Source organism: Phocoena sinus, chromosome 5, assembly GCF_008692025.1.
Source record: "Phocoena sinus isolate mPhoSin1 chromosome 5, mPhoSin1.pri, whole genome shotgun sequence".
In the NCBI taxonomy this organism is placed as follows: domain Eukaryota; kingdom Metazoa; phylum Chordata; class Mammalia; order Artiodactyla; family Phocoenidae; genus Phocoena; species Phocoena sinus.
The window spans coordinates 70,431,800-70,458,098 of record NC_045767.1 but is presented as its reverse complement, the minus strand read 5'-3'; the positions used below and the strand labels follow the sequence as shown (position 1 = coordinate 70,458,098).

The 26,299-nt window shown below is 32.7% G+C and overlaps 1 protein-coding gene across 1 annotated transcript in view; it reads left to right on the top strand.

Annotated features, from left to right (window-relative positions):
• Positions 1 to 26,299, top strand: part of GABRG1 (gamma-aminobutyric acid type A receptor subunit gamma1) — a 65,268-nt gene that overhangs the window by 10,629 nt on the left and 28,340 nt on the right. Inside the window, exons 2-3 of the mRNA XM_032632726.1 lie at positions 6,089 to 6,237; positions 20,208 to 20,275. Of these exons, the coding sequence (XP_032488617.1) occupies positions 6,089 to 6,237; positions 20,208 to 20,275 (217 nt within the window). The remainder of the gene's footprint in view (positions 1 to 6,088; positions 6,238 to 20,207; positions 20,276 to 26,299) is intronic.

Here is a 26,299-nt window from a genome sequence, read left to right as displayed (position 1 = left end):
ACTCTCTCACTTTGTCTCAGCTTACCCTTCCCCCTCCCAGTGTTCTCAAATCATTCTCTACATTTGCATCTTTATTCCCATCTTGCCCCTAGGTTCTTCAGAACCATTTTTTTTTAGATTCCTATACATGTGTTAGCATACGGTATTTGTTTTTCTCTTTCTGACTTACTTCACTCTGTATGACAGACTCTAGGTCCATCCACCTCACTACAAATAACTCAATCTCATTTCTTTTTATGGCTGAGTAATATTCCATTATATATATATATATATATATATACCACATCTTCTTTATCCATTCATCTGTCGATGGACACTTAGGTTGCTTCCATGTCCTGGCTATTGTAAATAGTGCTGTAATGAATATTGTGGTACATGACTCTTTGAATTATGGTTTTCTCAGGGTATATGCCCAGTAGTGGTAGTGGTAGTGGTAGTCATATGGTAGTTATATTTGTAGTTTTTTAAGGAATCTCCATACTTTTATCCATAGTAGCTGTATCAATTTACATTCCCACCAACAGTGCAAGAGGGTTCCCTTCTCTCCACACCCTCTCCAGCATTTATTGCTTGTAGATGTTTTGATGATGGCCATTCTTATTGATCTGTGTGAGGTGATACCTCATTGTAGCTTTGATTTGCATTTCTCTAATGATTAGTGATGCTGAGCATCCTTTCATGTGTTTGTTGGCAATCTGTATATCTTCTTTGGAGAAATGTCTATTTAGGTCTTCTGCCCATTTTTGGATTGGGTTGTTTGTTTTCTTGATATTGAGCTGCATGGGCTGCTTGTATATTTTGGAGATTAGTCCTTTGTCAGTTGCTCCGTTTGCAAATATTTTCTCCCATTCTGAGGGTTGTCTTTTTGTCTTGTTTATGGTTTCCTTTGCTGTCATCTGCACTGTCTTACTAGATAATGGAAGAGTCTTCCCTAGGTGTCAGAACAAGGGCGTTTGCATTGCAGTAAACTTTATATGAACTATATCCAGGATGACTTTACAATTTATCATCCAAATTAGGCCATTTTGTGAGTGAAAGAGGTTACTATTAATATTGTAATTATTCTAGGACAACAGGTGTAAATAAAGATTGTCCTGGGAAAATCTTGATGAATATTTACCCTATGTATGAAAAATAGTTTATATTGATTGATTGACTTGTTATAGACATATATATATATTTTCTAGCTGTAAAGATGAATTCTCCTCATGATTATATGGCTTAGCATGCCTTGTCTTCACTTAACCTATCTCTCAGTTATCATTAGTTTAAAACTTTTGCTTGTCATATTCAGAAGAGTAATACAATCATTAAAGTACTCTTTTACATATAATAATTTACTAGGTAATCAGATGGATTTGTCAAGGTATTAAACTAAGTTAGTAAGACCAAAAATAACAACACTGATACAGGTGACTCAGAAATTTTCTTTAGTAACAAGTTACAAGTGTCAATTAAAGAATATGAGAAGTGAAAGCCTCAGAGAAACAGATGCCAAGTTGGGATTGGATATGTAAGAGATTTTTGAGAGAAATGCCTATGCAGGGTAAATGAGAGGAAGTGGAAGTAAGCAGAGAGAGCCTTCAGATAATAACGGAGGTCTGATCCCTGTGCAAGTATAAGGCAAAGAGGATGTTTGGGTTAAAAGAGTCTCAGACTAGAGAGCCCTACTAAACAGGCTTTGGCCAGGCCAGCAGGATTCATCCAACACAAGTTGCCCTTTAGAGGAGGCCTTAGTCTTGCAGGAACAGGTCTGTACTACCATTGCCACAATGTTCATTTATTGCCTGAAAGCAGCCCGGGGAAGCTTGGATCTGGTACAGATGCAGTGCTCGTCCAGAGGGCTGGCACCTGGGCTGTCAGTCAACCATGTTCCTACCCCAGGAGAATCGAGTGGCAACTTTTTAAGGCTGCCAATTTCATTTTCTTGGCAGAGTGTAAAGCTCTACTTGTCTCTATAAAAACCTCTACTTAATTACTTATTTTTTGTGATTAGAAATTTATTTCTGGGTACTATCTGGTGTATAGGAAGAAGCAGTTCATTCTTAGGTAGGCATTAATGTCAAATTAACTCCTTTTCATATAGTTATATTACAAAATTATGCAGAAAAATTGTAGTATACTATTAATATACAGAACAAAATTAATTTTTCTATAGCTCCACTAGCATTGAATACTTAGTGTATTCATTATACTGCTTTCCCGTTAAATCTTTAGCCATTTTATACCTAGGTTTTGATCAAGGCAAATTATTATATGTTACTTTGCATATAACATTAAATTATGAAAATAATTTAATATTTTTACAGACTTTTCATAATCACCAATTGAATGGATGCATCAATCACACCATATGGACATATAATACTTTACTTAAACCTGCTCTTTTGTTTAAAATTTGTGCTACTATAGATAACACTGTGATAAGCATCTTTGTTTATGATGGTTTTTTGTATCATCTGAAGTTTTCTCCTTCATTAGAAAATAAGATCATATAGATCAAGAATAAAAGTTTACTTATCTTTTTGTCTTCAGCAATTAGCATATTTTGTAATACATGGTATTTCCTCTATAAACAAATTAAAGCATTGGACTGAAGACTGAGCACACTCTTTAGAAAGTCTTTTTCATCAGAGAGAGTGTATGTGTGATTCCTTGAAATTATTATGCTAACTTCTCAGAACTCAAAGGCAGAGACTAAGCATTCTACCCATGCACAACCCAAATGCGCTTGCTAACTACTTACCATAAATGTTGTGTTCTTATAAATTAGAAAACTCAAAATCTAACTACCCTGGATTGTTTAACAAAGATAAAGTAAGATACCATGGAAACTTCAAAGAGAAAAGGAGTCTTCAAGCTAAATCAATCTTGTTTCAAATCCTGACTCTATTATTTAATAGTGTGGGTCCTGCGAATTCTATAAATCTATTTTTTTCTAATTTGTAAAACAGGACTCGTAATGTTTATTTCATGGGATTACTCTGGATTAAATGACATACCTTAATATGGAAGAAACCTAGCACTCAGTTCATGAAACATGGTAGGAACTTACTCAACAGCTGATAAGAACAATAAAAGCATCAATCATCAAAATAAACATTTAGTAAAATTATATACTAAGGGGTATATTTATTTCCAATAATGATAAAATTATACTCATTCAAATTATTTAAGAGAAGTGCTTGCAAATGTCTACAAATTCCCATAATATTATCTATGAAAATAATACTTGTTTCCTCCAAATGAATGTTCACTCAACATAGGTAAATGTTACAAAACTTCCAGTCTATGAATGATAGTGAAACATCAGATATGCTATATGAACTATCTTTAAAATTATAAGTGTTTTTTAGTCACCAAAATAATACCAGTGTGAAATTAAGGTAGTTAATGAATATTCTGAAGGTAATTCAGAAAGTGTGGAGGAAAAATGAAGAAAATTAACTATAATGAAATTTCTTTTCTGCTTTGACAAAAATGAGGAAAGTTAGTTTATGATGTCATTGAGGTCAATTTTTATATTACCTCTGAGATAGCTGGGAAAAGGGGCATATAAGTCAGTATAAGCATGTGCTTCCTGGATTACCAAGATGTTTCTACCCTAAAACACAGGAAAAACATATTTTTTCTGGGAACTTCCATTTGACTACAGTTATATTTCAAAGAAAAATCAAGTTCTTATATGTGCAGTGGTCTGCATCTATCCATCAGATATTTTATTTTATAAAACTGGGATTTAAACCTAGATGGATGCCCTAAATTTTGGTTGTTGACAATATCTCAGAAGTTCTAATTAGATAAAATTTTCCTGGAAGACACATGAGCAGGATTCTTAAGATTTCAGTACTTTTAATGCTTTAGTTTATAAATGAATGTATGTATCTATGTATGTATATATTTTACTGAGAGAAAATAAGAAATTATTTAAAGGAAATCATACAACTGTATTTCAGTAGTGTGTATTTTTGAAGTTAAATATAGCAAAACAATTAATCTAAATGAGCACTTCATTAAAAATCTGTTAAATAAGTGTACTCCAGGAGTTCACATAGGGATAAAATTTGTATACTGTGGTAATAAACTAAAATCTCAGTGGCTTACAATACTAAATGTTTATTTCTCGCTCAGGCTACATGTCCATTGTAGGTCAACTGTGGCTATGTTCATGTTGCCTTCACCCTGAAAGTGAAGTCATGGAGTAGTAGCCTCTGCCTGAGTATGGCTGGTCTTCTGGCAGAAGGACAGAGATATGGTGAACCATGCACTGACAATAAATCTGCTTGGTAGTGATGTATGTTACATGTATTCCATTAACCAAAGCAAATTGCAGGGCCAAACCTGAGTTTAATGGGACAGGGATGCATTGCAGAAAGGATTATTTCAGGTCACATGACCAAGTTAGAAGTCAGTGGAGTGAAAAGAATAATTCTCTGATATGAAGAAGAGGAAAAATATTGAGAAGAATAATGTACTCCATTATCCGTTAACTCTCCGTTAATAACTATCAATACAATTATTGTAAAGATAAAATGAGGTACAAATACTTACAGGTTAAGTTTTAATTTACAATGTTAATTTATACTCTTTAAACGGATAAAGAGAGTGGATGTTAACTAAACTTATTGTGGCAATCATTTTACTATATATACATAGATCAAATCATTATGTTGTACACCTTAAACATATACAATGTTATATGTCAATTAGATCTCAATAAAACTGAAAAATAATTTAAAAGGATAAAGGGGGTAAAGGCTGCATTAGCTAAGATGTTTAGGTTCACAGCAAAAGAGATTTGAATGAATAGTGTAGAAATATCAACTAAGGCTGTTAAGATAAACTTGAATATCTACTGTGGGAGGGAAGCTCATCTCTCAAATATATGTAAATAAATAATATAGATTTACCTGATTTTACCAGTATAAAAGTTTAGATATACTTTTTCAGTGGAGGACTAATATTTACTAAAGTTGGGTGTAAGTCTAGGCTGATCTCACTCAAATGAAGGTGGGGTTACTTACAGGTAATAAACAAAGTAGTTTGTTACTTTTGGTGAATTATAGATGAATATCTATGTTACTATATGTTTCTACCACAATTCATAAGTAAGCTGAAACTTTATGCTTGTTAAACACACAGGCGTAGCAGGAAACATTAGCTATAGGACCAGGGTTTGAGTCTCAGTTTTGAAAATAAATGAGTTTGTGCTTTGGTTGATTCCCTACTGACTTGTTTCCTCATTTACAAAATAAAGGCAGTGGGTTATTTGATCCCTAAAGTCTAACTTCTAGTCCTAAAATGTGATAATCATGCTTTCCATATATATACACATATATATATGGAAAGCATGATTATATATATGTGTATATATATAGACATGTATATATATACACATATGTGTATATATAATATGTATATCTATGTATACGTGATTATATATATATATATGTATATATATGGAGAGTGAGTCAACCACTCATGATTTGGTGAGACAATCTTTGACAGAGTTCTTGGAATAGATGTCTGGGGTCTCGGTTCTTCTGACTTAAAAGGAAGAAGCATAGGTGTGTTCAATACTTTTTCCTTTTTTCTTTGAATCCTTCTTCACTCATCTTTCCTTAAGTCTTCTTTTCTACACGTGCATTTTAAAATACATTTTACCAGACTAATGATTACAACTTTTCCTGCACTTATTTACCTTTTAATTTTTATTTTAGAGTGTGGTGGTATAGAGTCACTTACGTATGGTTGTGCAGATTGTGTACCACACAAATCTAGGGCCACTCCTCACATTATCAGTGCATAATCTCTATGGCCTTAAATGAGAGTTGTGGGAGTGGCAAAACTTTATTACATTGATATTATACGATATTTTCTTGCACTGGATTCTTCATTTTTGAGTATTATTAAAACAGGACAGTTCATATGATGTAGGCCTTAGTCTTACTGAATGTAAAATATTTCGAATGCTTTTTTTCCCCTCTTATTATTCTCTTACACAATTAGAATAATCTTAAACTATTTTTTAAAATACACTACTTGGTTGAACTTTCTATTATACAATTTTTGTTTTTGAATTCTTTAGTGTTGATAAAGCAGATGATGAAGACGATGAGGATTTAACAGTGAACAAAACTTGGGTCTTGGCACCAAAGATTCATGAAGGAGATATAACACAAATTCTCAACTCCTTGCTTCAAGGCTATGACAATAAACTTCGCCCAGATATCGGAGGTAAGTTCGAGTAATCATTCTTGGATTTTGGTGACTGTGAAAGCCACATTTGCTGATGTTATTTTATCATATTTCATATTCCTTGAGTGTCTGATGTGTGTTAGAGACTGCGGGTTTGGCAATTATTATTTGGAATGGTACTGCTTTGAAAGCTTCACAGTTTGACGTGGGAAGAAAGACATCTAAACATTTTCGATGTAATTATTTTACAATTGCTACAACAGAGCAATTTTTGATAAAACTGCCTGAAAAACTAACAGATATTTCATAAAAGGGAATATTTGAAAGGTATGTAGGAGTTCCAATTTTTTGCATTGCTGCACTATTTTAGTTAATGTAGAATTATAAGCCTTGAGAGTGTATTTAGTGTAGACAATCCAACATTGCTCTTCTTTGACAAAATTGTTATTCTAAGTTCTGAGCATTTATGTATACATTTTATAAAATAAATAATCTCTAAGTTTCCCACTGCAACACTTTAAAACAAACAAACAAAATATAAGTCAGCCAGATTTTTATTGGGATTGCATTAAATCTACAATCAATATAGAGAAATTGAAATGTTTCCCATACTGAATTTTTACTGTACCAAATTCATGATCATCATATATTCTTCCACATATGTTCAATTTTTTATTAACATCTTCTGTAAAGAAGTGCTGAATATATTTTACTAGATTTAATTTTCTATATTTGAAGTTTTAATGTAAGTATAAATAGATTTTTTAAAAATTTTACTTTCTAAGTTTTTATTAGCAGTGTATAGAAATACAATAGATATTTTGCTAATCTACTCTGTCCTCAGCAGCCTTGCTAAATTTATCAACTTTATGTATTGTTATATTAATGTAGATTTTCTATAAACACAGAGAGTAATGACTATTACCAATAATGACTACTTTGCCAATAGTGTTTATTTTGCAAATAATGAGCATTCTAATTAATTTTCAAAATTATACTTTTTTCATGACATATTGCACTAAGACTAGAGATCAGTGTTGAATAGTCCTGGTTTGTTCCTGATATCAGGGAAAACAGTCTATATTTCACTATTAATTATGATGTTTGATGAAGCTTCTTTATTTTTAAGATGCTCTTTGTAGTTCCTTTATCTTCTTATTTTGCTAGGGTTCTTTTTACCTCCCTACTGGTTCAAATGATTTCTGTGCACCTATTGAAACAATCATATTGATCATATTTTGCCCTTTATTCTACTAACTTTTTTTTCTGTAACTAACTTTGGCTGATTTTTAAAACTTAAACAAAATTTGCATGTCTGTTATAAATGTTACTTAGTTGTGACATGGTAATATTTTTAAAATATCACTAGATTCAGTTTGATAATATTTAGTTTTGGAATTTTATATATATGTTCATAAAGGGCATTAGCCAGTTATTTTATTTTCTGTAATGTCTTTCAGTTTTGGAGTCAATATTATGCTAGCATCTACAAATGAGCTATATTTCCCTCTCTTTTCATCTCTGAAAGAGTTACCTAAAATGGATACTATTTCTCCCTTCAATATTTGGAAGAATTACTTGGTGAAGTCATGTTGGCCTAGAGTTTGTATTTTGGGAAAAAATTTTAGCAGTTCAATTACTTTATTAGTTTTGGTTAGTATTCAAGGAGTTTAAATTTTAAAATTTACTTGAGTTAGATTGTTTCATAACATCTTTTACGATATTTTTAATGTTTTTAGGATCTGAGGGCTTTTCTCCTTCGCCATTCCTGATATTAGTAATCTATTCTTTCATTTATGAATAAATCTTGAAGGGCTTTAAAATTTTTATTAGTTTGTCATAAAATCGAATTTTAGCTTTGTCAAATTTCTTTGTTGAAAATTTTCTTAAATTTTATTATTTTACACTATTTTGTTTATTATTAATCTATTTTCCACGATTTAATTTTCTGTTTTCCTAGATTATTTTAATTATTTTTTCAAAATAAAATTTAGGCTTAATAAAATATTATCTATCCATGAAATTCCCAGAAATCTTTCAGCCATAATGTTAATATTTACATAATCATAGAACCATTATCTAAATCATTAAATTAATATTGATACAATACTATTAACTAATCTACAGACCTTATTCAAATTATGGCAGATACCTCACTGATGTCCTTTTTTTCTGTTCAGAATCCCAACCAAGATCACACATTGCATTTTGTTCTCATGCCTCCATACTCTCCTCCAACCTGGTATAGTTTCTCAGTTTTTCTGTTTGTTTCATGAACATGATAATTTTAAAGTATACTGGCCAATGGAACGCCCCTCAATTTGTCTGATATTTTCATTATTGGGCTGTGTTTATGAATTTTTGCCAAGAACACCGCAAAAGTGATATTTTGTGCTTTCAGTGTATTGTGTTAGGAGGCATGTGATGTTTATGTATCTTATTACTGGTGATGTAAACCACACTTACCATTAAGTGTGGTTTCTTCCACGTTTCTTCACTGTGAAGTTATTGTCTTTCTTTTTGATTAATAAATATGTTGTGAGGAGATACTGCACTAGGGAGAACTATGCAGATATTTTCAGCACACTTTTGTCCATTCCTCTGGTCTCTATCAATGATTCTTACCTGCAGGAGCATTACTGTGATGTTTGTCAAGTGGTAAGTCAGTATTATCATCATTCCTTCTACACAAATTAATTGTAATTCTGCAGTAATTAGGATCTGTGACTTGTCCAATTGTTTATCTATTCACTTATTTATTTACTCAGTGTAGACCTCTAGATATATGTCTTATCTTATAGTTTATTATCCTTTACCATCATTTATTTTATTGCTCAAAATGAAAATTTGACAGCTGGTATGTCCTATAATTTTATTTCTCTGTTCTTTTATGTTTCTATCATTTTCTGAGCATATCGTTACTTTCTAGCACATAAAATTTTCCAGGCTCCTCTTGATCCAGCAATGGAATTCATCATTTCTCCAAGAACCCTGGTTCCTCTTTTTGTAGAATGGTATTTAGAAACCAAGATGTGAGCACCAGGTGTATTTCTTAATATTGGGTGTCATTGCTTCTTGACCTTCTCATTGGGCAGAAGGAGAAAATATATGTTCTACACACACATTCATAGGCATCTATATTTCTATGTCTATCCCTGTGTATATGTATTATAAACCAGAAGTCAATACTGACAGCCCTGTTTCCAATCCAAAGACAATAGGGTTCATTCTAACCTTTCCCTTTTCCTTATCTGTAATTTCTTTTTCCATCAGGGAGAAACCTGGCTCTCACTTACCCATAGTATATTTTATTATTTGTTCAACTCCAGTAAATACATAAAGTAATTCTATAATTTTAACACGTCTATAAAAAATTAACGAGAATAAAATATTCATATACAATTTATTTTGCCTTTATCTTTGCAGTATGTAATCAAAATACTGTTCCCAAAAGTAACTTAGGTTAGTTCTTTTCTTCCTTATCCCCATTCAATGTGGTTATGTTAACCATTTTATGACAGTTTTGTTTTCATGTTACTGGTTATATTCCACTTTGAATGGAATTCATCTATGTTTACTTTTAGCATTTGTATGATTTTATTTCTTTTACTTAATTCCCTGATGCATTTGAATTTTATTTCTGTGTATGGTGTAAAGTATGAATCTAATTTTTATCTTTTTCAAATGGCTTTTCTGTTGACTCAGCATGATTTATTAAAGTCAATCTTTGCTTCCATTATTTGAGATGTCAACTTTATCATATATTACATTTTCTTATGTACTTTTGTGATTTCTGTCCTTTCTATTCCATTCTTTCATTTGTTTTTCTATTTATTTGTCACCACACTATATTAACAGTAGAGATTCAACAGAATTTTGAGACTAAAACATTTAGTATTAATATCTTATAAAGCTGGCCCCACCTCATATTTTCATTTTGTTTTGTTTTTCCTTTTCAGTTTTCCTGGCTATTGCGTGTCATTAAAAAAAAATAGGAGCTTTATTATCAACAAGTTTAGATACATTTTAAAAAGAGCTGTTGGTATTTTTATTGGGATTGCATTAAATTTGTAAATTAACTTTGGGAAAACTAACATCTTTATAACATTGAATCATTTAATATGGGAACATGGGCTGTCTTTCTAAATCTTCATGTTAATTTTGTATCTCTCTGGAATGTTTTAAGATTTACTCATAGATTTTTCATATTTCTTAAATTGAATCCTAAGTATTTATTTTTTTTCTCCTGTAAATATTCCCTCAACTCTAATGTCCTCTACCTGATTTCTGGTTTTGCATATCAATGTCATTGATTTATGAATGTTCATTTTATATCTTACTACCTTCCTGCTGCCTTACTGATTTTTTTTGTTAGTTTAAGCATCATTTGTTTTCAAAATATGCTGTCATACCATATACAAAAAAGTATTTATTTTGTTTACCAACTCATATGCAACTAATAGAATTATCTTGTCTAAACGCATTATGTTGTTTCATTGTCTAACATGTCTAATATAATAATGAATAGTAGTGGAGATAATGGGTAATTTTGCCTCATTTTAGTTCTTATGGAAATGACTCTAGCGTTTCTTCATATGAATATTCACATTAAGAACTTATCCCTTGATTTGCTTGATTTAGTTTTAAAATCAGGAATTGGTACTGAAATTTTTCAAAGACTTTTTCAACATTTCCGGAAATAATTTTGAGTTTTATCCTCTTTAAATCTATTAGTATGGTGTATAGTATTAATTGAAACAATTTGCATTCTGGACTAAAGCTTTCTTGGTCATGATATATTATAAACTTAATGAGGCATTGGATTCTGCTTGGTAATATATTATTTAGTATTTTGTATTGGTATTTATAAGTGATATTCATCTTTTATTTTTGAGTACTATCTTCATTTGTTTTAGCCATCCTTTTACATTTGTTTCATGAAAAGGTATTTTCCTTCATTCGTAAAGGTCTAGCACTTTATCTGGGTGTTAGCATCATCTGACTTTTGGAAGTTTGATAGAATTCCATTATAAATTCATCCAGGTCTTGGGCTTTTTGGAAATAGTTAATCACTTTGATCACTTTGTTTTCCTATGAAATTTGGTCTGTTTGTGCTTTCTACTCATTTTTGGTAATCTGTATTTGCCTAGGAAAACTATCTCTTTTATTTAGGTTTTCAAGTTTATTTGCAAAGAAGTCTTCAAAGTAATTTCTTAGGATTAAAAAAAACCCTTTTTCTGTTTCAATGTTTAGTTCCCATTTGTTATTTCCTATTTTATATTTTGTATTATTACCCCCTTTTTTCTGATCAAGAAGATTCAGAGAAGTGGATTTTTTCAGAATTTCCATTATTAATGAATGAGCTCTACTGTGTTTCTATTAACTACCTTGTAATTTCTACTTTGTCTTTATTATAACCTTCGTTATATTTTATTTTGTTTTGCTTTCTCTTTTGAGTTGGAATTTAATTATTTATTTTCCCTCTTCAATTTTTGGTGTGTTACTATCTGTATTTCCCTTTTTCTCCTGTAGATTTTGCCTCATAAAGGTAAATGCATTGTTATTTGGTGTATAAATATTTTGTGTTATATCTTCATAATGACTCTCATGGCTTTAAACATCAAAAAGTTGTTGTTTTTATTGAGATGGTTAAATTGATGCCAGTTACTTATCACAAGAAACAGAAATCTGTACTTCCATTTTACTCGTCATATTTCACTATTATTATTTGACACTCTCTTTTCTTTCAATTAATGTCAACTCCCTGAAGTTAGAAAGCATCCTATCCCTCATTGCTAAAACAATGTCTGAAACATAAATTATGTTCACTTAATATTTACTGAGTGAACTTTTTTGAATAGAACCTAGCGTGTATAATCTTTTTTTTTTTTTTTTGCGTGTATAATCTTTTAATTTCATGTGTAAGTATTTTGAAAGTTGTTCTACTTCATGAATTTAGCATTTTACCTAAATTATTTCAGATCGAGATTTGGACTTTCAAATGCTATATACATCTGTGACATCACATCGTTTAATAGATTAGACGAGACATGTCCTAAGTACCTTGATAATTATACCATGCATAGCAGCATTTGTATTTCTTCATATGAATATTCTTCATTTCTTGCATCTCAGATTTCATGCATCTCAGATTATACACAATGAATTAGTTAATTGTCCACATGATTTGTAGGCATTCCTTTCTGTCCAAAATTTGTGTTAACATCTTTTTTCTTCATAAGTTATGAAAACAAATTTAATCAATTTACTGAGGACTTATGAAATTAATAACAAATTAACATTAAAAGGCTTTGTAATTCTAGTAAAGCTTTAATTACTTTATGTTGAGTTTTCTTTTTTATTTCTTAACAACTTTTCAGGTAGAGTCTACAGCTTTTCAAACAATTTCAGTGATTTAAATAGTTTGATCTAATCTAAAAAATTACTATCCCAATAGATTTAAAGCTATCTCTCTCCCAGGATAGATGATAGACATGTGCCACTAGACAGGGACTTGGGGTGAAAAGGGGAGAATCTTCTTTTTTATTCCATCTGTTTAATTGTTCTAAGTTTCTAGTGATGGGAACATGCAGGAGATATGAGGAGTTAATTGGGTGCAGTTTGAAACTTTTGTCTTCTTAGTTTTTATTTCTTTTTGGGTTAACACCAAATGGCCCTTGGTACACTTGGAGAGGCAAACATATAAATAGTGAGGGTAGGAGGGTAGGAATAGAATAGAAATGCTTTATGTTGTTGTTCATAGGCATTTTATACTGTTCAATTCCTTGACCTGGGGAATCTAGAGGCTTCTCTATATCTTCCACCTGCCTTAGCTCCTTTCATCAACAATCTAGTCTGGAGATACGTGCTGCTGGTGGCCAAAAAACTGGTAAGATGCCTCTGGTCCAGTTATCTTCCTTTGATGTGAATTGTACCCACGAGAAAATAAAATATCCTAGACATTCTAAAGAGTGGGTGTGCAGATACTCCATTGCTTCTCTTTCTTTAAATCTCCTCTCCAACTTTCTTTTCCCCTGATCAGGTGTAAGAGTGGAAGCAGGTTGATAAGTCTGCTGTCTAAAGAGACATTAAACTACAGAATAAGAAAGCAGTTTTTCATTCTCCTAAGAAGAAATTCCAAATAATTAAATTTACATATACTTAATATATATTATGTATATTAATAACAGTCATACATTTGTGAGTATTGAATACTTGAAATTGGTTATTGACTATTGAGTACTTGAAATGTGGCTAGTATGGCTAAATTTCAATTAAATTTAATTAATTTCTATTTAAATGTAAGTAGTAATATATACTGTGCAGAGTAGCATTTTATCTGTTCATCTCAGAGTATACATAACAAATGACTTAAGTCTCTCCAAAAAGTGATGTTGGGAAAGCTGGACAGCTACATGTAAATCAATGAAATTTGAACACTCCCTCATACCATATACAAAAATAAACTCAAAATGGCTTAAAGACCTAAATATAAGACATGACAACATAAAACTCTTAGAAAAGACATAGGCAAAACATTCTCTGACATAAATTGTAGCAATATTTTCTTAGATCAGTGTCCCGAGGAAAAATAAATAAAAGCAAAAATAAACAAATGGCACCTAATTAAACTCAAAAGCTTTTGCACAGCAAAGGAAATCATCAACAAAATGAAAAGACAGCTTATGGGATGGGAGAAAATATTTGCAAATGATGCGACCAACAAGGAGTTAATATCCAAAATATACAAACAGCACATACAACTCAATATTGAAAAAATAAACAACCCAATCAAAAAATGGGCAGAAGACCTATATAGACATTTTTCCAAAGAAGACATACAGATGGCCAAGAGGCAGATGAAAAGATGTTCATATCACTAATTATTAGAGAAATGCAAATCAAAACCACAATGAGGTATCACCTCACACTTGTCAGAATGGTTATCATCAAAAAGTCTACAAATAATAAATGCTGGAGAAGGTGTGGAGAAAAGGGATCTATTGTACACTGTTGTTGGGAATGCAAATTGGTGCCTCCACTATGGAGAACAGTATGGAGGTTCCTTAAAAAAATAAAAATAGAACTACCATATGATCCAGCAATCACACTCCCTGGTACATACCCAGAAAAAACAAAAACCTAATTCAAAAAGATACATGTGCCCCAGTGTTCACAGCAGCACTATTTATAATAGCCAAGACATAGACACAACCCAAGTGCCCATCAACAGATCAGTTAAAGAAGATAAGATATATATATATATGATATATATACATATATGTATATATATATAAAGGAATATTACTCAGCCATAAAAAGGAACAAAATATTGCCATTTGCAGCAACATGGATGGACCTAGAGAATATTATACTTAGTGAAGTATGTAAGACAGAGAAAGACAAATACTATGTGATATCACTTATATGTGGAATCTAAAAAATAATACAAAGACTCTATATACAAAACAGAAAAAGACTCACAGGCATAGAAAACAAACTTATGGTTACTAAAGGGGAGAGAGAGGGGAGGAGGGACAAATTGGAATATGGGATTAACAGATACAAAGTACTGCACATAAAATGTATAAAATAGATAAGCAACAAGGATTTACCATATAGCACAGAAAATTGTAATCAATATCTTGTAATAATCTGTAATGGAATATAATCAGAAAAAAGTAACTGAATCACTATGCTGAACACCTGAAACTAACACAATAGTATAAATCAAATATACTTCAATAAAATTTTGAAAACAAACAAATATGAATAATTATTAAAGTGATCTTTTTAGGCATTCTTTTCTGTCCAAAATTTATGTTAGTATCTTTTCTAGCCATCTGTGTTAGTATCTACTAGCTAAGGTATTAGACAGCACAGTCTCAAGTATCTATTTATCCATATCTACCTTTTCTTCCATGTGTATCCAAGTGTCTATTTGTCCATATGTAACCTAGGGAAGGAGATGGCAAATGTTAGTTCACATTCCTTGTTAGTAAGGCCTGGGAAGAAGCATCTGGACCCAAATATGACATCTTTGTGTTGAGAACCCCTGCTGTCTGTTCTAGGGCAATAAGACATATTAGTCATAGTTCTTTCAAAATCTGTATAACTGCAATATCCAGATCAGTGGGACTATTTCTTTTTTAATACCATTTAGGGGCAGTAAGAAAAGACCATGAATCTTATTTTCCAGGATTAGAGTTTTTGACTGACTTAAATTAATTTTAATATCCAAGGTGACCAAAAAGCTACATATTATGCTAAAGATATCTTAGACTACTGGAATACAGCATGGTTAAAAATAAGTATGAAGAAAATATTTTTAAAATTCATTTTAGTTTATATCCTCTGACTGATAACCAATTACCCACCCAGAGTGAGCTCTCTTCAGTTTTGCCTTAACTACCTGGAAACTCGATGTTGAGCTCACTGTTTTTTTCTTTCTTTCTCTTTTCCTTCCTCTTTGTATTTTCTGGATTACTAAGTTGCCTGGAATGTCTATTTCTATATACTCACTTGCACTAGGAGTTTACTTATATTCTGGTGAGATACTTAAAGCAAAGTACTTAGAAGTCACAGCACAGAAAGAGGCCTTGCAAAAATAATTCAGTGTCATCTTTACCTGTCTTCCCTCTATCTATCAAAAATGTAATTTTCTGTGGCAGTACATGCTTTTCTAAGTCATTGCTGTACTATCACAAAAAACAGATCTTTGATCTCTGTGTGTACTGATGAATTAAACATAGTGTGCCCACTTTCTAAACATCATTTAATAAGCTTGGAATAGCAATTTTCTTTTAGCTTCATTTTCCTACTTTTGAATTGAAGTATGGTGTTTTCCTTTTTAAATATCACTAAAATCCTGCAATTGGACAACCTTCTACTGAGAAAATCATAAAGCCAAGAAAGTACTTACTCAATTACTAAGAATCCTGTATTTTAAGTGATTTCACCCAAAAGTATTGTTCATAGCATGAATCAATGAAAGCAGTAATAAGTCATTATTAAGGAACAAGTACAGATTTCTGTTGTTTTCCTTTTTATATTTTGAAGCATATAAGCACTAGCTGTAGTTTCAAAATTAATCTGAAATATTTTAATCCACTTTCAAGTTTATTCTACGTCGTGTTTTGGGGATGAAGTTTAAAGGATTGGATCAAATGATAGCACCTCAAAGTTATAAAATGATACACATAACAACTCAAAAAATGCTCATAGTTTGCAAATATATGTTCATTGTGTAATTTATTGAATATCTTCTGTGAATAGCAATGTTCTACGCTGGAATTACTGATGTAATATATATTTTGTCCCATCTCAGAAGAACTTGATGTATGCGCATCATGAAATAGTGTGGCTCAAGCCCTAATGCCAGAGTTAATATTTTTGTAACATACGTATATTTGCCTTATAGTTAGCTAAGGAAATGTTGCTATCAAGAAACCAGGACAGATCACTCATATCTACATCTTTCTCTACTGTAAAATGTGAAAAGTATGTCCTGTAAATAAAAATGTCCTCAAGAATATTACTCAGCCATAAAAAGAAACAAAATTGTTTGTAGTGAGTTTGAGTGTAATTTATTTTTTGAGTTATTTGTAGTGAGGTGGATGAAACTAGAGTCTGTCATACAGAGTGAAGTAAGTCAGAAAGAGAAAAACAAATACCATATGTTAACACATATATATGGAATCTAAAAAAAACAAAAACAAAAACAAATGGTTCTGGAGAACCTAGGGGCAGAACAGGAATAAAGACGCAGACGTAGAGAATGGACTTGAGGACACGGGGAGGGGGAAAGGTAAGCTGGGACGAAATGAGAGAGTGGCATGGACTTACATATACTACCAAATGTAAAATAGATAGCTAGTGGGAAGCAGCCACATAGCACAGGGAGATCAGCTCAGTGCTTTGTGGATAAGGAGGGTGGGAGGGAGATGCAAAAGGGAGGAGATATGGGGATGTATGCATATGTATAGCTGATTCACTTTGTTATAAAGCAGAAACTAAGACATCATTGTGAAGCAATTATACTCCAATAAAGATGTTAAAAAAAAATCATTTAGTTCTTGTCATAAGCGGTGTTCAGCCCCAAGTATCATGCAATAGAGAGCAGGCACTCAGTTTTTGTTGATTTATCAGATGAACTGAAAAAATCTAATCAGATAAGACTGGTACATTGCACTTAATTGCTTATAACTGTTAATAAATATACTAAATGAAACTAATAAACCTATTGTTATTAATTGACTTTCATAAAAGCCACTCTGTAAATCTAGTTATAATTAGCTTAATTATATGATATTTATTGGTTACAATTCATAGCTAGTCAAACATAAATGGCAAATGATTAAAGCAACTCATCTCAGAAGTCATCAGCTTAGGTTAAGCTATATAACCTTCTATAAGTCATAGAACCTACTTTTATTTAAGAAATCTAATTGTTGGCTACTAGATCGAATTACATTGTCATGTATCATGTAAATCTAGAAACCTATAGTTTTGCATACTAAAACTATTTCTAACAAATCCCATTTATTTTTCTAGCTAAGAAAATATGTATGTCATGTAATAAAATATTTGCTTGAGGAAAAACAAACTAAATAAATACTGTATGTCTTTCTAAGTGTAGGGCTTTTTATAATTTCAAAGATTAAAAATAAATATGGTTTTTAAATAATACAGGCACTGTTTTCCAAAATGCCTCAAGTTTTCCATGGAAGCTTACCAGCCTGGAAGCTCTGACAGACTAAAAGTTACTAAGATAGGGAGACTTGAGACAGGATAGGGACTCAGACAGGCAGATTCAGCTATGTACTAGAGGAGAGGGTTCATCCTGCGAGGTCTAATATAGTGCCTGTATTGTAAGAGTGGTAAGTACTGGGCCAGAAAGGGAAATCACATAAACTTATCCAGAAAGGATAACTGAGTATACAGTACTGGAAACATACTTACTTTAGCATAGAAACTTTCAGGGTACAAGGTGGTTTTTCTGCTTTATTTTATTTGCATTATCTCTATGTAAATCTCCATGAGATCTATGACAGATTTTCTTCTCACAATGTCTTTTTCCCTTCTTGTCTTCTTTATGAAACCTTTATACGCATTCCTCAACAAGTATTTGCTGAATCAGTAAATGAACCCTTTATGCTTTATAGGGCGGCGGGGGGGCGGGTAGGGAGTAAAAAGAAACTATGTGAAAATGTTTTTCATAGTGAACAAAAAAATCTCATGAGTATAATTATCATCATTATGGTAAATCTCATTATAGCAAGTCAAAAATACCTGACAAATGTTCAAAGTCCAAATCACAATCAAATATGCACTATTGCAGATAGTAGTTAATCATACCATTCGATTAACATTTAAAAGGCTGACCTGTGCTGCACATTTTGATAGAATATAAGAATACAGCATATACCATTTAAACACTAACTTGGAAAACACAAATGGTTATGTACAAAACACAACAGATGAAGTCCACAGGGATGGCTGTACAATATATTCTAAGAATTAGATGAAAATACACCTTTCACTGGAACCAGCTATAAACAACCCAAAGGAATTTTGTTAACAAGAGAGGAAGGAGGTGTGAACAAATTTAATGAAGCTCCTCACAAGAATCAGACCTGGATGTAGACGCTTCAGATCTATCACCTCCTTTAATCATCATAACTATGTTTCAAGCTCTAGTGTGTGCCAGAACTAGCTTATACTGGCTCACAATAACCACTCATTATATATCGTCCCGACTCTGTATTCAGTGACTTCACACTGGTGTCTTTAAATCATTCATTGTGGGAGTATTTACAACATTGAAATCAGCAAACGGTACAAATCAGGGCTTGTTTTCTCCCAGTCCAAGAGCAAGTTTGTTAACATTTGCTAGCACATTATGATATGCACTAAGTAGGATAACATAACAATGTTTAGGCTCTAAAATCCATCTAATCCTAAAATTCTATGACTATTGCAGAGCAAATTACGTAGCATTTTTAACTGAATAAACTTCCTTAGTTTTAATGGATGATTTAGACAGTTTTAGTCTGTACACTGGGAGGTTTTTAGTGAAAAATGGTAACTTTTAGTTACATAATTTATTTGTAAAATGAAAAGGTTGTTGTGTTTATATAATGGGCTATGCTTCCTCATTTAATAATGAGAATGTTTTATTCTTGAAAGTGTAAAATAGTAATAGTTATTAAGATTTATTTAAATGAGATTTATTTAAGACAACCTATGATTATATCTTTGACCATTCTTTTTCTTTTTTTTAACATCTTTATTGGAGTATAATTGCTTTACAATGGTGTGTTAGTTTCTGCTTTATAACAAAGTGAATCAGCTATACATATACATATATCCCCATATCTCCTCCCTCTTGTCTCCCTCCCATCCTCTCTATCCCACCCCTCTAGGTGGTCACAAAGCACTGAGCTGATCTCCCTGTGCCATGCGGCTGCTTCCCACTAGCTATCTATTTTACATTTGGTAGTATATATAAGTCCATGCCCTCTCTCACTTTGTCCCAGCTTACCCTTCCCCCTCCCCGTGTCCTCAACTCCATTCTCTATGTCTGTGTCTTTATTCCTGTCCTGCCCCTAGGTTCTCCAGAACCATTTGTTTTTGTTTATGTCTTTTTAGATTCCACATATATGTGTTAGCATATGGTATTTGTTTTCCTGTTTCTGACTTACTTCACTCTGCATGACAGACTCTAAGTCCATCCACGTCACTATGAATAACTCAATTTCATTTCTTTTTATGGCTGAGTAATATTCCATTGTATATATGTGCCACATCTTCTTTATCCATTCATCTGTTGATGGACACTTAGGTTGCTTCCATGTCCTGGCTACTGTAAATAGAGCTGCAATGAACATTGTGGTACATGACTCTTTCTGAATTATGGTTTTCTCAGGGTATATGCCCAGTAGTGGGATTGCTGGGTTGTATGGTAGTTCTGTTTCCAGTTGACCATTCTTTATATTGGTATTTTGCAGTGAGGCCCACAGTAATTGAAACTGATGTTTACGTAAACAGCATTGGACCAGTTGATCCCATAAATATGGTGAGTAATGAATATTAAAAATAGTTATCTGGCATAGAGTTCTGGAGTATATATATACCACAATAATAGAAAGAATATGTGAATAATTTCTGATAACTAATTCTGAATGAGTTCTGGGCAACAGGTGCAATTAGTGATTCGTTGGTTGTGCATAGGCTGACTCCAAGGTATAGAGATGATTTTGCAGATGGTAGAGTCATTTTTTGAGATAGGAAATATAGCCATATGTGCCCTCAGATGCTGAAGGCACATTCAGGAGGAACCGTCCAGTAATGATTTGGATTTTAATTTCCAGGAAGAAGTTATGACTGGAAATAATTGTAAATTGGGGAGGGAAGAGGGACAAGCAGCATAAAATATAGCTTAAAGCCTCAATAAATGATCCAAGAAGATGCAGATTAAGAGGAACACAGATTTGAGAATCAGATGGTATTTATAATGAGGTCAATGCATGTAAAATACAGGTGGAAGAAAGAGAAATGCAGAAAAGGGACATACTCAGAAAAGTCAGAGGGTAGGAGAAGAACCAGGGAGAAAATGATATTGTATAATCTGAGGAAGAAAAGAGAATGGAAAAGAAGGAACTAATAACCAGTTGTCAACATACATGAGAATCCAGTGATAAATGGAATAAATTGGGCCCACTGGTGTTGGTTATATGGTACTGGTTATCTCTGTTAGGTGAAATTCAGTGGAAAAGTGAAAGAAAGAAAAGAATAACAGCTGAATTGTACATCTCTCCTCCATCCTCAAAATTGGTCTCCTATCCAACTTCTTGTCACAGAGCTAGAAATATGGGTTCTGCAGTGATAGACATGCAACCGTGTGGATTTCAAGGTGATGGTGAGTAAGTGGGAATGCAGGTTAATTTTATGAACTACTACTTTGAGAAACTTGACTTAGAAGAGAATGAGGTAAGAGTTTGGTGGTAGAGAAGGAAGAGAGTAAAAGAGAAATATGAGCAAGAGAGAATATGAGAAAATGTCAAGGAAAGGTCATTTAGGATGGAAAATGGAAAAGTTTGTAACTATGCTTTATCTCTTATATACAGAATAAATAGTTTTCATTACCATTTGAAAGACATAATTAGTAACTCCAATATAACCCACAGACATTATTTAAAATAGGTTGAAAATGTGCTGTTCCAAACCCTAATGATCCCATTTCTGTGAGTCAAACTACTTGGTCCCATTCAATGAGCTCAATCATGTTTTATGTTCATCTCCTCTGGTTTGGTCACCTGTGTTACTCTCTCAGGCTGCCGTAACAAAGTGCCAGAGACTGCTGGCTGAAACAACAGACATTTACGTCTCCAGTTCTTAAGGCAGAAGTCCAAATCAAGGTGTCAGCAACTTTGCTTTCTTCTCAGGCCTTTCTCCTTGGCTTGCAGATGGCCACCTTCTCACTGTGTCATTACATGGACTTTCCTCAGTGCATGTGTTTCCCTGGTGCTCTTTGTGTATCCAAATTTCCCCTTCTATAAAGACAGCAGTCAGATTGGATTTGGGTCCACCCTAAAGACCTCATTTTAACTTAATCATCTATTTAAAGGCCCTATCTTCAAATACAGTCACATTCTGAGGTACTGGGGGTTAGGGCTTCAACATATGAATTTTGGGAGGACACCATTTAGCCCATAGCACCATGCAAAGATAATTCTCTAACCCTTTGATGATTTTTCTCCCTAACTTCATTTATTCATTACCACAACAAATTGTCTCTTTATTAGTGATCTTAACCACTTTATGCCTGAATAACCATCATTATATACTTGTCTGTGTCTGCTTATTCTTATAGTATTACAGCCATGCTCAGTTTTTCTCTTACTCAATGTGATGTTCACATGATTGTCATTAACTTTCACAGCTGCCTATATTGATTACCATACTGACAGCATTTTGGCCACACCATAATGGACATCTTTGTTGCCTTAGTGCAAATAAATACGAACTGGCTTGGGATAAGTTGAATTTGAGAGTCTGAAAATAGGAGCCAACTGTCAGGAGAAAGGGCTGGAGCAAATATTTACCAGGGATTAGCTAAACCTCCGAGGAATTGGAAAAGCAGTGTTAAAGTAAAGAGAGAAGGAAAAAGAAACAAATATCAGACCTCGAGGAACATATATTGGGTTGGCCAAAATGTTTGTTTGTTTTTTCCTGTAAGATGGCTCTGGTAGCTCTTAGTTGTCTTTAATTTGAAACAATTTTGTTAGATTGTATTGTGACAGCTCTCATATCAGCATGCATTAAAAAAAAATTTACCAAATTGATGAATTTTTGTGTAGCCATTTTAATACTGAAGGTGGAAGAAAAACAGCAACATTTTCGGCATATTACGCTTTATTATTTCAAGAAAGGTAAAAATACAACTGAAATGCAAAAAAAGATTTGTGCAGTGTATGGAAAAGGTGCTGTGACTGAACAAACCTGTCAAAAGTGGTTTGTGAAGTTTCGTGCTGGAGATTTCTCTCTGGACAATGCCCCACGGTAGGGTAGACCAGTTGAAGTTGATAGGGATCAAATCAAGACATTCACTGAGAACAATCAACATTATACCACATGAGAGACAGCCGACATACTCAAAATATCCAAGTCAAGCATTGAAAATTATTTGCACCAGCCTGGTTATGTTAATCACTTTGATGTTTGGGTTCCACATAAGTTAAGTGAAAAAAACCTTCTTGACCATATTTCTGCATGTGATTCTCTACAGAAACGTAATGAAAACATTCCGTTTTTAAAACAAATTGTTGCAGGCAATGAAAAGTGGATACTGTACAATAATGTGGAACAGAAGAGATGGTGGGGCAAGTGAAATGAACCACCACCAACCACACCAAAGGCTGGTCTTCATCCAAAGAAGGTGATGTTGTGTATATGGTGGGATTGGAAGGGAGTCCTCTGTTATGAGCTCTTTCTGGAAAACCAAACAATTAATTCCAACAAGTACTGCTCCCAATTAGATCAACTAAAAACAGCACTTGACGAAAAGCATCCAGAATTAGTCAACAGAAAATGCATAATCTTCCATCTGGATAACACAAGACCACATGTTTCTTTGATGACCAGGCAAAAACTGTTACAGCTTGTCTGGGAAGTTCTGATTCTTCTGCCATATTCACCAGAGACTGCACCTTCAGATTTGCATTTATTTCGGTCTTTACAAAATTCTGGAAAAAATTTCAATTCTCTGGAAGACTGTAAAAGGCACCTGGAACAGTTCTTTGCTCAAAAAGATTAAAAGTTTTGGGAAAATGGAATAATGAAGTTGCCTGGAAAATGGCAGAAGGTAGTGGAACAAAAGGGCGAATACATTGTTCAATAAAGTTCTTGGTGAAAATGAAAAATGTGCCTTTTATTTTGACTTAAAAAACCAAAGGCACTTTTTGGCCAACCCAATATATTTAAGGACCTGAAAGATGAAATTGAGGTAGTAAATTAAACAGCATAGTTGGCAAGAAAATGAAGATAAAGCAAGGGAAGAGAAAGTTTCAAAGAGTGTTTTAGTACTACTTCTACCCCAAACAAATTTGTATACAACCTCTTGGTTTTTGTAAAGATAAAACATTCTATATACCTGTGTGTATTGATTTAACGTTATGCAAATATAAGATTTCATAAAGTAATGCCTTACTAAAATGTTAATTTTCTCTTTAAAAAAATCATAAAATATTCAGTCACTAATTAACCAATACTTAGATAAGCCCATTTGGGCATGTGGAAGTCTAAATTTTTCTGCATTGTATATGTTTTATTTGGGGCTTTTGTTTTCAATTTGAATGAATTCATTAAAGAAAAATGTGGTCATTAAAGAAGAAGTAGAATTCAAGACTGAATTTGTATTCCAGAAATATTTTGACAAGAATGGCTATCAAGAGGCTTCTATGATGATCTTCCTATATAAAAGTTTCATGGTATTAAATATTTAGTTTTCCCAGTGGGGCAAATTAGACACTTGTAACCTTGGACAGTGATAGTTTTTTAATAAAGCTAATTAAGTGAAATTACTATTAAAATTGGTGATACTAAAGCACGTATAAGAAAAAAAAACAGTGGAATATTTGATAGTGTTTATTAAAAGAGAAGCATTGTCATACTAGGGATTAAGGAACAGTTTACATAGAAGACTATTTTAACTAAACAATGCAGGAAAATTAGAATTCAGTTATTATAAAATGAACAAAATTGCTTTGACTGTGAGTGTAATAAAGCAAGCAGACTTGAGTGTAATTAAGCAAGCAAGTGTTTTTTTCCCTCTTTACACATACAACTTAAGTTACTGATAAGGAACAAAATTAATACATAGGTTTAATGTTTTTATTTTTTCAAATGAGGCAAAATTTTGTTTGGTGAAAAATGGTTGTTTCATTTTAAGCTTGGCTACATAAAATAGTATCTGTAGATTACTGATAAGACCTAAAGCAATATCATTCTACAATAGGATATGTCTTTCTATTCTTTTCTTTTTAAATCCAGGGTTAGATTAATGGCTTCAATCCTGGTGCCACTGTCAAAAAATAGATATTTAATAATTGCATGTTGAAAGAATGAATAAATCAGTCAATAAATAGATCGTTCCTATAATTTCTATTTTGAGAATTTAAGTGCAAAGTGAATAACAGATGCACTAATGAAGATTGAAAAATTAACTTGGAAAGAGGCTGTTCAACTATGCATCTCTAATTAAAACTATCTAATTGTAAACAGAACAGAAATATACAATCAAAACTGAAGGCAAAAAATGTTAATAGAGGTTATTAGACTGGAATTAAAGTATTTACCCTCTTAATTTTTCAGGTTTTGAGGAGATTATGTATTTTCACTCTTTCAAGTAAATGTGTCAGGATAATTAAACAATTGCACTTATCCTCTGGTAGCAAATACAACGTTCAAGGGTTATAGCGATTCTCTGAATCAAGTCAAAATCAATGAAAGCTCCAGAGAATCCAAGATGATATTATAGGTATATAACACAAGGGGAGTAAGTAGAAAACAGTTATAATTGAAAATTCCAGGTATAATTTGGACATGGGTTTACTCATAGGAACTGGTACACCATTATATAGTCCAATATTTAAGAGATTATCAATATACGCATTTTGAAAGTGTCAGACCAGAGAGAAAAACAGCTATAAAAAACTTGCTCAAGAACAAGATCCCATTTCATGTCTGTAGAACTTAAGTTTATATCGTCCTAACTGCCAGGGTCAGAGGTCACATGGTCTTAGAATATGCTTCCGGAGCTGAATATATTCTTCCAGCGTGAAATTGCGATTGGTTTTGGTAATGGAGACAGGGATGAAGAATGAAAACACAAGTTATGAGGAAGGTAACTTAGAAAGGAGCCAGGGCACAAGCTGGGCTAGACTCCAAAGTAACTACCTGCTGGAGATGACAATGCTGGGGAGAGCAGTACACAAATAGAATTAAATTAATTTAGCAAAAGACAAGTTGTTTTCTTTCTGTCCAGTATAGAAATATTTAACAATAATGCCCCTTTTCAGACTCCTTTTACAAGAAAAGGAAAATCCAACTGCTCCCTATAAAAGAAAAAATATTCTTTAAAAGCGTAGACGGAACTACGAAGGTTATAAACACTAATCATTATTGTATGGAAATACAGTACGGGATATAAGAGATTTTCCCAGAAACCAAATTTTGTTCTGTCATTCAAATGGAATGGCCAAACATCAAATGTGTGTATAGGGGGTGAGGTATAGTTAAATAATCTATTTGAGAATGGTGAGAACTGAAGTTTAATATTTTTTATTTTCCCTTATTTTATCAGACTTGTTTTTGACAATAAACTCCCTAGACATATAACTTGGGTTTAAACATTCTAGATATATTGAGAAAGCTGGTGCTCAGAGAGAATTTTTTTCTCCATGAATTTCTTGCAAGGAGCACATTTCTTCAGCATGGTTCATACAATAGGTGCTAATGTTCCTAGGTTCATCTTTCCATCTCTCTTTGTCTCTGTCTCTGCTTTTCTCTCTCTCCTCTCTTCCCTCTCATTCCTCTCCTT